Source organism: Mchenga conophoros, linkage group LG1, assembly GCF_057382185.1.
Source record: "Mchenga conophoros isolate Kocher_MC1m ecotype Shallow Benthic linkage group LG1, M_conophoros_male_GT1.1, whole genome shotgun sequence".
Taxonomy (NCBI): Eukaryota; Metazoa; Chordata; class Actinopteri; order Cichliformes; family Cichlidae; genus Mchenga; species Mchenga conophoros.
In genome coordinates, this window is record NC_140526.1 from 40,560,050 (window position 1) to 40,573,082 (window position 13,033).

General features: G+C 41.8%; 1 protein-coding gene across 1 annotated transcript; it reads right to left on the minus strand.

Annotated features, from left to right (window-relative positions):
* Positions 1 to 910: 910 nt before the first annotated feature.
* Positions 911 to 11,781, minus strand: LOC146583849 (ras-related protein Rab-11A). Its single transcript, XM_085278377.1, has 5 exons — positions 11,593 to 11,781; positions 6,319 to 6,514; positions 5,638 to 5,831; positions 5,217 to 5,297; positions 911 to 3,384 (listed from the first exon to the last, which is right to left on the minus strand). The coding sequence occupies exons 1-5, from the start codon at positions 11,630 to 11,632 to the stop codon at positions 3,248 to 3,250; spliced, it is 648 nt and encodes a 215-aa protein (XP_085134503.1). The 5' UTR covers positions 11,633 to 11,781; the 3' UTR covers positions 911 to 3,247.
* Between the last annotated feature and the right edge of the window lie 1,252 nt (positions 11,782 to 13,033).

The following is a 13,033-nucleotide window of genomic DNA, read 5'->3' on the forward strand; positions in this document are numbered from 1 at the left end:
AGGTAGAGCCTCCATGTATTGGACTTCCTTAACTGGATTGAATTTGTCTTTTTTGTTTCGTAGCAAGATGCATTATCCTGCTGAAAGATGCCGAAGCCATGAAGAATCACACTGCCTCCGCCGGCTTGCCTTCTTCCCATAGTGCCAGGTGTTCCCCAGGTGTGCGACACACACACACCTAGCCATCCTGTGAAGTAAAAGAAAGTGTGATTCATCAGCCCAGGCCTCAATGCTCGGACCATGGTCCAGTCCCGATGCTCGTGTGCCCATTGTTGCCACTTTCTGCAGTGGATATTTCGGCGCAGGCACCCTGACTGGTCTGCGGCTCTGCAGCCCCATACACAACAAACTGCTGTGCACGGTGTGTCCTGACAGCTTTTGATTAAAACCAGCATAACTTTTCTGCATTTTGAGCCAGAGCAGTTCATCGATTGAATTGCACCAGCCTTTGCTCCTCACATGCATAAAAAAGCTTTACGCCACCACTGTTCCTTTTTTGGACATTTTAAAAAGCTACACAGATAGCAAGGAAACATTGAAACAATGTTTAGTCAATATCAGGCGATGTCATAGAACCAACGTTGAGATCTGACGTCAGTATACTGACCACTGGCTGGCAACACAAGAGCTTCAGTTTGGAAGCCCAGTCATGTAGCTGATGACCTAGGCTCAAAGGTCACACAGATCTAACCATCACAATGTGGCCATCGTCAAACCCGCTCAAATTCTTATGCTTACCCATTTTTCCTGTTTCTAACGTAACTCTGAGGGAAAAATGTTCACTGACACTATGATGAGATGATCAGTAGTATTCACGTCACCTGTCAGTGGCCATAATGTTATACCTGACGGCAGTAAGACTTCACAGTACAATAAAAATCTACAATTAAAAAAAAGTAAAATCCAGAAAGCTTTTTGACCGGTGCGCTTTATTAAGATGAATTGATAACTTAAGATATAGACACAATTGTACAATTTATCAATCTGTACAGAACAAAACCGTTCATTTTGACCCGTTCTCATATTTAACGCTCCAAATTCATTGAAATGACATAATTTCTCACTTATGTGTTTACACTGAAATTACAGTCAGTTATAGAATTCAATAGTTAAAAAAAGAAAGAAATCAAAACACATATTTAAAAAAAAACAAAGAAACACACACACATACACACACAGGGAAAAATGAAGACAACAAAGGTACATGAAACAAGAAATCATATTGTCAGAAGAAAGAAATTGCTTTGTCCACAGATTTCCTGCTGTCAAGTCTGGAGAGGCCCAGTGGACAGTGCCGTCTGTTCGATAAAACGCCATTGGCACGGCCAGCTAAAGCTCACACATTCTGGAGTTACCCATTTACCCTCTTCTGCTAGACACATACACCAAGTTCGGGCTTTGTATATGTCTGCGATAACCTGAAATTTCAGCTTGAAGGCTTTTAGCAGGAGCCTGCCAGTTAGCGGATTAAACTGAGCTAACTCGTTAAGCATGTTGTATTCGTTAGCCAAGCCTAACCAACCATCAAGATTTCATAAACGGTAATGACAATGTTAGCTACATAAGGCGATACAATGTGGAGGTGCAGTCGTACACAAAGCCATGCATTGTGTTGAAGTCAGAGGCAGCTTGGTGTGCGTAGGCTTTATGTGACAGGGGCAACATGGCTGTCCTCCTCCTCGAGAGACACACAAAGCTTGGTTAATGAGGAGGCGGACACGACGGTGAGCTGTTAGTGAGCGTATGAGAAGCGGTCTCCACAGGTCGAGGAGGCATTCGTAAGTTGGCCAGAAGCTTAAGCCGCTGATTTTTGTTGTTTGCCAGAGGAGCAACTTCACACTAAATTAGGTTCGGTTCAGACTCCACGTCACTTTTTGGTTCTTAAACAGACCCAAACTGGCAAAAGAGGTCCAAATTTTGTATGTGCAGCAAAAGCCTAATCCTAAATAAGTAAGCATGTTTACTAGATCAGCTCTTACACTTAAGTGCATGATTTAGTAAGCAAATCAAACCTTGAAAAACATCTTTCTCAGTGTGTCTTAACTACAGTACTGTGGTTACATGCAAAGCAGAATTGGCTAGACAACAGGAAACTTCACATTATAAGATTACTGACTATAATAGGAATGTCATACAAGACTGCTATCAGCTACTTTACTCATACTTCTTTTTCCTTCACTTGCTATAGAAGTCGCATTACAGGAAAAAACCCAAACAGCCATGTGCTAGTTTCTGCATAGTGGTCAAATATGTTGGAAATTAATGCATGTTTTCTTAATGCTGAGCAAAAAAGCCTGCTAGATTTATTCTGTATTCAGTCCCGTTCAACGTGAGCATGAGTAACTCGGTATGCAGCCACTTAAAATAGAACATGATGATTCAAATGCACAGGCTTCCTGTTCAGGGTTCCTAAAATGATGATAGTGTTCCACATTTAGTCCAGTTCAAGTCAACCACCTGGACGTCAGAGGTCCATCTTCGGCATGCTGTCACGAACCCGTCACCTGCTGCAAATGCAGTGACGATGCCGACAAAGTTTACCAGGCTGCGCGCCACATGCTAGCTACACTCCCCTGGCCTTTCCACTAACTGAAGCTCAACAAATGTAAAAGAGTCCGGCGTCATTTTCACAGAAATCACATCAAACAGCATGACACTACCGGAGCAAACGTCCGCAATGTGCTCGATACATCCACGTAGTTTCCAAAACAGTACATTGCACTAAAGAGGAGGTGAGGGGTGCTAAAATAACAGAGGCAAAGCTTTAAATTCAGATTTAGTAGCAGATATATGATACAAGACATTAAAAAAGGTGGAGAAATCAACTGGAGCACTGAGCTTGAGAAGAAGAAAACGAATCACATTCATATATTAAGACATTTTTGTGACATGTCAGCGCATCTGCAGTAATGAAATCTAACGTGATATGAAATGCCTGCTGCTTGCTGTCCTGCAGTAGTCTAAAGACAACGGGGCTCTGCTTAGGGAGGGCCGCCCCACATGGGTTCATCCTAAACTGGGATAATATTTACCGGGGGAAGGGGAAGAATAGGGTTAGCAGGAGGAGGTAGGTGCAGAGATCAGGTCACGGCTTCGAAGCTGCGGCTCATTCCCCACACGCCAAACAGTATGTCGAGGCAGTCTATTATCCGAGGGCGGGGCTTAAGGTTGATGGGGATCGAGGGAGGAAAGGACAGGGAGAAATGGGGGAATTGGGGGGAGAGATAGTAGCGGATCTGAGGCTGGGCTAGATGTTCTGACAGCACTGCATCTTTGGTTTGTTCTCAGTGGGCTGCACCTGGATATTAACCACGTTGTTGCTGGGAGACATGTCGCTCTCCTGGCGCTCCGACATCTGCTTCTGGGAGACGATACGGTAAATCTCTGATGGGAGGACGAGGAGGAGAAGAAAAGTAATGCGTCAAGTTGATAGATGATAGACATGTGACAAAACAAATTATTCTTATGGAAGGCGTGTAATTCCTCCATGCAGCTGACTAACAGGAAGCATGGCAGCCAAAAAAACAATGGCCGACTTTTCTCATCATGTAAGTCATTACTACAACTATCACTGAAAGAGACTCTTTTAAAACTTTCATAACATCCCGTAAGTGTCTAGCTGAAAATCAATCGAGCTTTAAATGTTGGCTCCGCCTCTTCCAAGTACTGTCGTCCTGTGACCAGGATGTAGATCACACCTACTTTCTGGTCATCACACAGTGTTATCTAACAAATACCATGCATGCATTTTATTCCCCAGTGTCACATGTTATTAAAAACACTGTGCAAATATGTTCCTGCAGAAAAGTAGTTAGTTGCAACCTGCAAACATTAAACAGAAGGCGAAACAGTATTTAATCAGAGTAAACCAACTGTGATTGGATTCTAGCAGAGAGCACTGAGTGTCATTGTGCTCGGTACTCTATGGAGAGAAAAAATCTAAAACCCGAGTATCACGTTTGTTGTTCACTTTAAGTACAATTACACATTTAAAGTATGAACACAACCAAAGAGCAATCTCCGATGGAAAACTGCAGTTACTCTAACGGCCACTGGAAGCTGATGCCAAAAGAGAGTCAGTACCCATCAAATCTAAATCAAAGTGCTCAACTTTTCAACAGAAATATGTTTAGAGTAGGGTTGGGCGAATATATCGACGATTGTTTTTAAACAGGCGATTTATTTATTTGTCTGCCCATCAGTAAGTTTGCTAATAATGATGGCGCTAATAGAAGCAGTCAACAGAAGAAAAAACAGCGCTGTTTTAACAGCACCCTCTTTCGTCTGCGAGCAAACGCCCCCTCCTCAGAGTGCGCCCAGATGCTCGTCGATGGAGCTGCAGAAGCGGGCGATAGCCTAGCATACTCACCGGATGGTGGACACGTACATGCTGTGCAGGTTAGTCTGAGTACTTTGCTCACACTATACGTCTGCACACGTGACACGCTGCTTTGGTTACATCCTTAGGCTTACGTCTTTCATCCCAAATTGGTGACTTTATATTTTTTTAGTGTTAACGCGCCGTCGCCATGACTGATGCGATTTACAATTAACGTATCTGCAGCGCAGACTGGCTCAAAATCCCTGAAATGTCTCTGTCAACGGATTTCGGCAGTTTCTCCAAAGTTTGTTCAGTCTGTGCTCCAGATGGGTTGAGCTCGTTGAAAATTGTAATCACGCTAACGCGATGACCGCGTTAATGCCGACAGGCCTAATTTTTTGGGGGGGAAAATCAGTTTGCAAATCAGTCTGTGCATGATTACATTGCTCGGCCCATCAAAAAGTCTGCGCATGCGTTAACATATCGCCCATCAGCGATTATTGGACTGATGATTGTTGGTTGGAAAATTTTTACATATCGCCCAACCCTAGTTTACAGTCTGACACACACACACACACACACACTAAAACAAAATATTTGCCTGGATAATCCCCATAAAAACTGTAAACAACCCACTATGACATAAAGTGAGTCCAGAAAGGCTGTGGGGTCAACTCTGTTTACTCCCAGCAGCAGAAGTTCACTTGGCACCAAACTTCCTCACACTGTGACCGGCCTCATAAAAGTGACAGCTCTTGATAACAAAGACACCTGTTCAACTGGGCAGCATTCCCTCAGATATCAGTGGCCAACAGTGTGTTACTTGATGGGTATTTTTTACCTTATGGTGACCTGTGAAAGGACAGGAGTCTAAAGGTGCACACACATCACACACCTGTCAGAATGGTCTGGAAGGCCGTCTCTACATTGGTGGAGTCCAAAGCCGATGTCTCCAGAAAAGATAAGCCATTCTTCTCTGCGGGGCAAAGCGGAACAATCATTATGAACAGATCATATATGTAGCATTTTCACAAACAATGAGTCAGTCTGAGCCATTACACAGGTTTATCTGAATGTGTGCACCACACACAGTTACACAGAATTACTTCACTGTGTAGCACAGCAAATGAAAGATGGGTCTTATTACTAGTATCACTAATGCATTGATCCTCAGAGCATAGTTCTAATATTTAGAATTTTTACAAGATTTCAGGCTCTAGAATTGCCATTTAGGGTATTCTATCATGAGATTTCTGTGTAATTGTGATACTTAATAGACACTTTATTCCACAAGGTAACAGAAAAGGATGTCTCACCAGCAAAAGCCCGGGCCTCATCAGTGGGAACAGCCCTGAGGTGGCGCAGGTCACTCTTGTTGCCCACCAGCATGATAACAATGTTGCTGTCAGCGTGATCCCTCAGCTCCTTCAGCCAGCGCTCCACATTCTCATAAGTTAAATGCTTGGCAATGTCATAGACCAGGAGAGCACCAACGGCCCCACGGTAGTATCTGCATCAGAGCCATGTGCACATGGATACACTCGTTATTACACTGTCGCAGTGAGAGCTGAAACAAACCTGAACACTGTGTGTGCAGGTGCTGAGGGGTATGTTGGAGGGCTGTGGTTTATTGTTCGGTCAATATTAGCTATGGTCATGATTTTCCAACAACTGAACAGTCATTGAACTACATCAGCCCACAACACATCATTTCCTCGAGAAACTGTAAGATTTTTACATCAGCTCAACTTATTGACTTTGTTTTGGGTTTTTTTGAGTAAAAAAATATTAATATTCCAAGAAATTTACTTGGTTTTTGAGAGTGGAGAACTGTGGATGTTTTTTGGATAACAATTTTCCCTTGAAATATCCAACTCATCTGATGGAATTATTAAATAAGTAACACTGGTGGTTATTAACTTAATAAAATAAATTCACTGATATATAACAAGAGATCTAGACGTGAATCCTCCTCTGGCAGTCGCTGTTATACTCACGCTGAGGTTATGGCTCGGTAACGCTCCTGGCCCGCTGTGTCCCATATCTGGGCCTTCACCGTCTTGCCATCCACCTGGATACTCCGCGTGGCAAACTCGACTCCAATGGTGCTCTTGCTCTCCAGGTTGAACTCATTGCGGGTGAAGCGGGACAACAGGTTACTCTTTCCCACACCCGAATCCCCAATAAGGACCACTGAATCACACAATGGAGAAAATGCAACGTAACTGAATCTGGGCAAGAAAACAGTAAAATGATACCGGTATAAAAGATGGTCAATATAAAGTCCACAGAACTTATTCCATCCATGTTTTTACACACACACACACACACACACACGCACACGCACACACACATACACACACACACAGTGATCCCTCGCTATAACGCGGTTGGCTGTAGACTAGGGATGGGTACCGGTGTACCCATCCCGTTTTCTGACATAAACGGTAGTAACCAGACCGAAAAGCAGCGCACATTTCGGTGCTTTTTTTCCCTGAGATGTCATACACTTTGAATTCTAGCCAATCATTTTACCTTTGCGAGCGTAGTAGGCGGGCCCAGGTACGTACGTTCTTTTAGAGCAGAGCTACAGATTAAAAATGTCCAAGGCGAAGCGGTCAAAAGTCTGGCTGTACATCACAGCGAAAGATGCAAACTCAGCAGCAACAAGTGCTTTAAGCTGATACTGTGATACTGTCAAAGGAGGTAACACCTCAAATCCGATGAAACACCTGGCGACGCATAGCAGTTTTTTTTAAAAGCCGAGAAATGCGCCGTATTTGATAGCTTGCTGCGAGACCTCACACCGAGCACATCTACTGCGGGTGGGTTGCCTGTTATGCAACATCCCCCAAGAACCCGAAGAATAGAGTCCTGGCCCCGCCCTGCCAGTGTAGCAGAAATGATGAGGATGATGATGCAGCAGCAGCCGTTCTTCTCTGCGTGAGTAGCTTAATGTTGTTCGTGTGTAATTTACGTTGAGTAGGCTAACCACGTTATTACATTAATGCATGTAAGGTGAACTAGCAAACATCATCATAGCTACATGCGGCTGTCCTCTTGTTTGATGGCAGATACTCCCTTCACCCTGGCCAAAAAGGCTAAAATGACCAAAGAAAAATGGTAAATGGCCTGCATTTGTATAGCGCTTTAGTGGAAAACAGTTAAACATGAGAGGTTTTTGGACCAATTTTGTGTTCTCCATTCCTTAAGCACCGGTTTGAGCACCGTTTGAGCACCGGCACCGTTTCAAAAGTACCGGTTTGGCACCGGTATTGGATAAAACCTAAACGATACCCATCCCTACTGTAGACCATTGTCAATCAATCTCGTGCTGTGCCTCCTGTAAAGTACAGAATTGTTCAGTGGCTGGCAGTGTAACTCTGAAATGCTGTACTGTATGTTTGTACGTTTTCTCCCTAACAAACAACAATGTTGACAAAACGTCGTCACTTGCAGGAGCCTTTGGTTTGAACTTTGAGAGTTTAAACAAGAGAGAAAAGTGTGAAAATGTTCACGCCTGTCTGAGAAAAGTGTATTAAGTGTGTAGTGAGGGGTTTCACCGCCTTAAAACATCTAGAATAACTGATAATAACTAAAAATAAAGTTGCCTACTTCGCAGATTTCACCTATCATGGGTTATTTTTAGAACTTAACTCCCGCGATAAACGAGGGAGCGCTGTGTACATACACACACACACACACAAAGGTATATAAACCAACAATATAATAACCAATCTAAATCTTATATACAGAAAATACAGGATTACAGAAATGAAATGACCACCACAGAATGTACATAAGGTGTAGCTGCAGTCTAGCAGTGTGAAAGTTCAACTGGGAGATGGTGAAGAAACAGTTACACTGTTAAACTGTACTTATTTAAAATAAACAATATACGTAATGTTGCAGTACACGTTTGACTTCTGTTACAAAAGAAACAATATTTAAGTCAAAATGAACCTTATATTTTTCACATTAAAATGAAACCCTTCCCAGCAATAATTGCAATGCAGCCTCTGCATAAAATAACACAATCATCAGAAATATTCCTGGAGCTCATCTCATCAGCTAAACACAGCTCATAGCCAATAATTACACTTATGTGAAAACTAGAGCTGCGATAAAACTATTTGACATTTGGGTTTTAATTCATTACCTTAAATTACACAATGTAAACTTTTGTAAAAGTCTTTAAATTGCTAGGCCTAACTTAGCATTACTACTCTTGTGTGATATTCTTTAGTAATATCCACGCCTAACATCATATCCATTTTCTACAAACTAGTTAGCATCAGTGTTTTCTGGTGATGCCGGTAGGATTAGAGCCTACTCCAGCAGAAATCTGACAATAAGCAAGTCCACTACAGATAAAGGCCTAAAACAGATACACACAAATTCAAAAAAAACATCTGCAGCTGTTCATTTTCAGTCTTTGGGAGCACGATAGGCCCACATAGATTAGAAAAACAACAATTTTCAAAAAGCCTAGCCATGTTTCTACTGTAAGAGAACAAAGCGGTTCGTGTTTTATGAAATTCTGGGATGTTATGAGGATGTTTTCCCACTGCAGGGCCTTTATGGTGGCCTTCACTGTTAATCATGTTCCAACCACAGGAACATAAAAGAAAAATGCAACGACTGTTGGGTAGATACTTTGGACTGATCCCAGACATGTGCACATATATAACCTCACACAATATGTTCAGTTTAAAGCGCTCTAATGTGCAGCCGTCACCTTAGAAGTCATAATAATGTTTTGAGTAGCACAGGCAGCAATCTTGGGGATCCTTTTCTACCCAAAAGAAGAATCATAACCTACAAAACACCCATTTTTCTGTGAGCATGCACAGATCCTGAAGCAGAAAGCCCGGTGTAACAGAGAAAGCTGATAATCAACTCTGTGATTCCTGTTATCTTCAATAGGGAAAGGTATGAGGTCACCCGCCTGAAAACTTCAATGAGGTTTTGTTGAACAAGCAAAGGCAGAGAAAGCCTGTCTGTCTTGAACTTTGTTAGTAGTCATCATACTGCAACGAATACAGAAAAAACAACTCATAAAGCGTGTTAATAATTTTGTGACAGCTTCAACTGGGACCTCAAAAGCACACAGCAGGATAAGGCAAATTTTATAAACAGGAATGTGACAGCAAAATGAGGAGAGTGGTGGGATCCCAAATATCTAAAGTGAATTTTACCATATGTGAAAGTCTGCTGTTTATCTCATAGGTTGTTGGTTGTTCAAAAAAAGCCACTAAATCTTTAAAAAATAAAGATGTTGGCCTATCACAGAAACTAGTGTGGGTACAAATATATAACTTAGCACAGAAAGTAATGAAATTAGTGTTCGGTTCATTATTTCTTTAATGGAAGAATGTTGCCTGGCAATAAATCTTAAACCATTAAAGAACCTGTTTATTTCCCCTTAAATGCTGCCTGATGGTGAAAGGAAGACAGAGTTGTGGGTTAAGTAACAAAGGTGAGTATGTGGGTTACACCAATAACAACTTGCCAAAACTTCCAATGCCAACGTCAGACATATTCTGCTGCTGACTCGTTATTCAGTTATTGGATTGAAAATGTGAAGAAACAAGACACACCGGCAATTTCACAATTTATTCATTTAACAGAGACTTCAGTAGCATGTGGAAGAACCAAACAGCCACGACAGCCTCATCTTCTCCTCATGCTTGGTCACACACTGCTGTGGGATTGCATCCTATTCTTCAACCCATATTTATTACAAGGCAGCCAGTGTGGTTGTGTTGGTTACTCTGGCAGGACTAGCACCCTCCATCCTGATGCCACAAGCATTCAGCTGTGTTGACATCAGGACTGCTGGCAGGTCATTCCATGCTCTCCACACCTATATTCTGGATTTAGTCTCCTATAAACTCCACTCTGTGTGGGTTAAGCGTCTTGGAGGACAGAGATTGTTCCCAGACTGTGGAGATATGGATTGCCACTGGTTACAGAAACTCATCTTGATATCTAGCTCCACTGAGATTACCAGAAGCTTTGTTTTTTCACTGAGGAAGATGCTGCTCTTCACCATCACACTGCCTCCACCAAAAGCTTTCACCGTATCGGTGCATAAATCAGCACAGGGTTCTCCACATCCTCTCCATACTCTGACACTTGACACTATGAGCCAACTGCAGTAAGCACAATCTGGACTCATTGCTATACACATTCAGGGTTCAACTGCACCCATTATCAACACTAAATGAAACTAACAGTGAAGGGCAGTCATGGCAGTCTGTTCCAGGTTGTCTGGTTACAAAACCATAAGAAATATTGTCCTCCAAACTTTGATTGCAAATCTGTAGAAGACTGAGTACCACACTGACAGCGTGTTTGTGATGTTGTCTTGTTGGGACACCGACTGCACAGCCTGTCTCTGATATCCACCCTCATATGGGACCTGGCCTTCAATGTGGAGATGGCACTAGGACTCACTCAAAAATAATGCTGAAACTTAGTCTTGTAAAACACCAACTTGAAGTTGCCCTATGACATGGATCTCATCCAGATCAGTCAAACATGTTGACTGATCAGGTTCATGCCCTGCTAATCAGACATCAGATTGTCCATACCTGGCGTACCAGAAGCTCAAAACAAGAGTTGATAGTTGTTTGACATTGGCATAGTTCTTCATGGGTGCAACCCAAACATGCGATACCATTTAAGGAGTAATAGAAAGGCATTCCAACAGTACACGACTTATTACCAAGAAGCATTGTTATGACACAAAAATAGTAATAGTAATCTTCCTGACTTTTTAAGCAAATTTTACACATTCACAGTAATAAAAATACTTTAAAAATAACATAATGGCGAAAAGAATGATTTGGGTCACTTTTAAAATTGTGGTCACGTGTTCATGAAGCAGCTCTTAACGCATTCTTTCCAATCCTCACACAAGTTCCTGTAGCTTGTCAAGCTCGACCTAAGATAACGTGATAACGGTTAACGCTAGGCGTGTCCGCGCCTACCATCAACAAGCTAACAGTAGCTAACAGCTAATGTTCTTTTCTTTTCGCCCCATCACTTCAATACACCGTACGTAAAGAAAATAGCACTATAACGCCAACCCTCAAGTGAAGGCCGTTTAGAGGTATACACCCTCAAATCAATTTCCTGAAAGCTCGGTGAAAATCAACCACAGCACAAAGGTTGACGCTGGCTTAGTTAGCCTGACAGCTGACCAGCTGGCCTGTTTAGCTTATCGGCTAAAAGCTACGACACTAACGAGAAATTCACATTTTTACCTTTGAATAAATAATCGTATTCATCGTCTCTAGTCCCCATCGTCTTATTGAGATTGAATATTTAGTCCAAGATATGCTTCGTTTCAAAGCAAATACGGCAATCTGCAGTATTTTACTCTTCCAACGGGAATGTGTTTGGGAGCCGTACTTCCGTATTTTCTTCTTCTCATTCGCTGCCGCAGAAAAACGACATAATTCTGACATCAGACATCTAGTGGTCAAAAATATACGTCCCAACTATCAACTTTTCCTTTAGGGCCGATATATGGAAGTAAATACGTTGCAAAATGCGAGAGCTGTCAAAAAAAGAGATAATGTGTAAAAAAAAATGTAAACTTGTATTTTCACTTGCGCTTTAAATGTATAGTTACAGAGAAAATATACATAAATGTGTAGATTAATGTTTGCAATTCAGTTTTTACTCATTTATTTATTTAATTTTTTAACTGCTTACAGCTATAACTCTGTGGTTACAACCTCTCAGATCAGTGAATGCAAGCGCTCAACTGCACCCTCAGAAGTCCCAAATTCATGTGTTCTGCGCTTCAGTAGCAGCAGCAAAAACCACTTTAGCTAATAGTAAATGTGCTAGCTAACTAGCTATCCGGCATGGTCATGGGTAATTGCATTTAACATTTTACAAATTTAAAATCTATCAACACCAATCTATAAATGCCCCTCCCCCAACCTTCTCCAACCTTTAATGCCAGGAGACATGAACCCTCCATCAAAGATGGTGTGCTTACTGTGGTCAGTGAAGATGAAGATTAAAGTTTCAAATAAACCAAATATATAAAATTTAAATCTTATCATAGTTAAAAAATGTTTAAATAACAAGCTAAAGTAATGGAAATATGCTTGTTTATTAGTCAGCAGAAAAGTGCCCAGCTGATATGTATTTTTTTGTATTTCTTTGTATTTGAAAATAAATGTTGTGCTGATTTAACTGCATTTGTATTGAGTGTTTTTAATTAATATTTTTAAATAAATATTTACATGGAGTGTTTATATTGATTAAGTAATCCTTTCTGTTTTGGTTAGTCTAGCTTTTCCAGTGTCTTTTCTCTGTTCCACAAGTTTACTGCCCATTTTATTTTGCACAGCTAGATGTCTCCTCTGTTTTGCATTTAGTTTTGCTTCCTTGTCTCATTTTTAACTATGTTTTAGGCTATCTCGTCACCCTCCTGCATCCACTTCACTCGAGTCCATTGTGTTGAACTTGTAATTCAGGCTGAGGAGACAGTTACCTGTACAGCACTGCTACAGTCAACATGAGGAGGGGCATCAAACAGGCCAAGGAGGTTTACAGGAGGAGGACAGAGGGCTTCCTAACTGATAACAACCTGCACCAGGTGTGGAGAGGCATCCAAGCCCTCACCAACTACAAATGTGCTGACCAACTGGGGGGATCCTCACCAGGCTCTTCAACCTCTCCCTGACT

Coding starts and splice junctions, on each gene's coding strand:
- LOC146583849 (XM_085278377.1), bottom strand. CDS start 11,632: ATGGGGACTAGAGACGATGAATACGATTATTTATTCAAAG. Junction 5,832..6,318: donor TACCGAGCCATAACCTCAGC/GTGAGTATAACA, acceptor GCTCTGATGCAG/ATACTACCGTGGGGCCGTTG. Junction 5,298..5,637: donor TGAGGCCCGGGCTTTTGCTG/GTGAGACATCCT, acceptor TTTGCCCCGCAG/AGAAGAATGGCTTATCTTTT.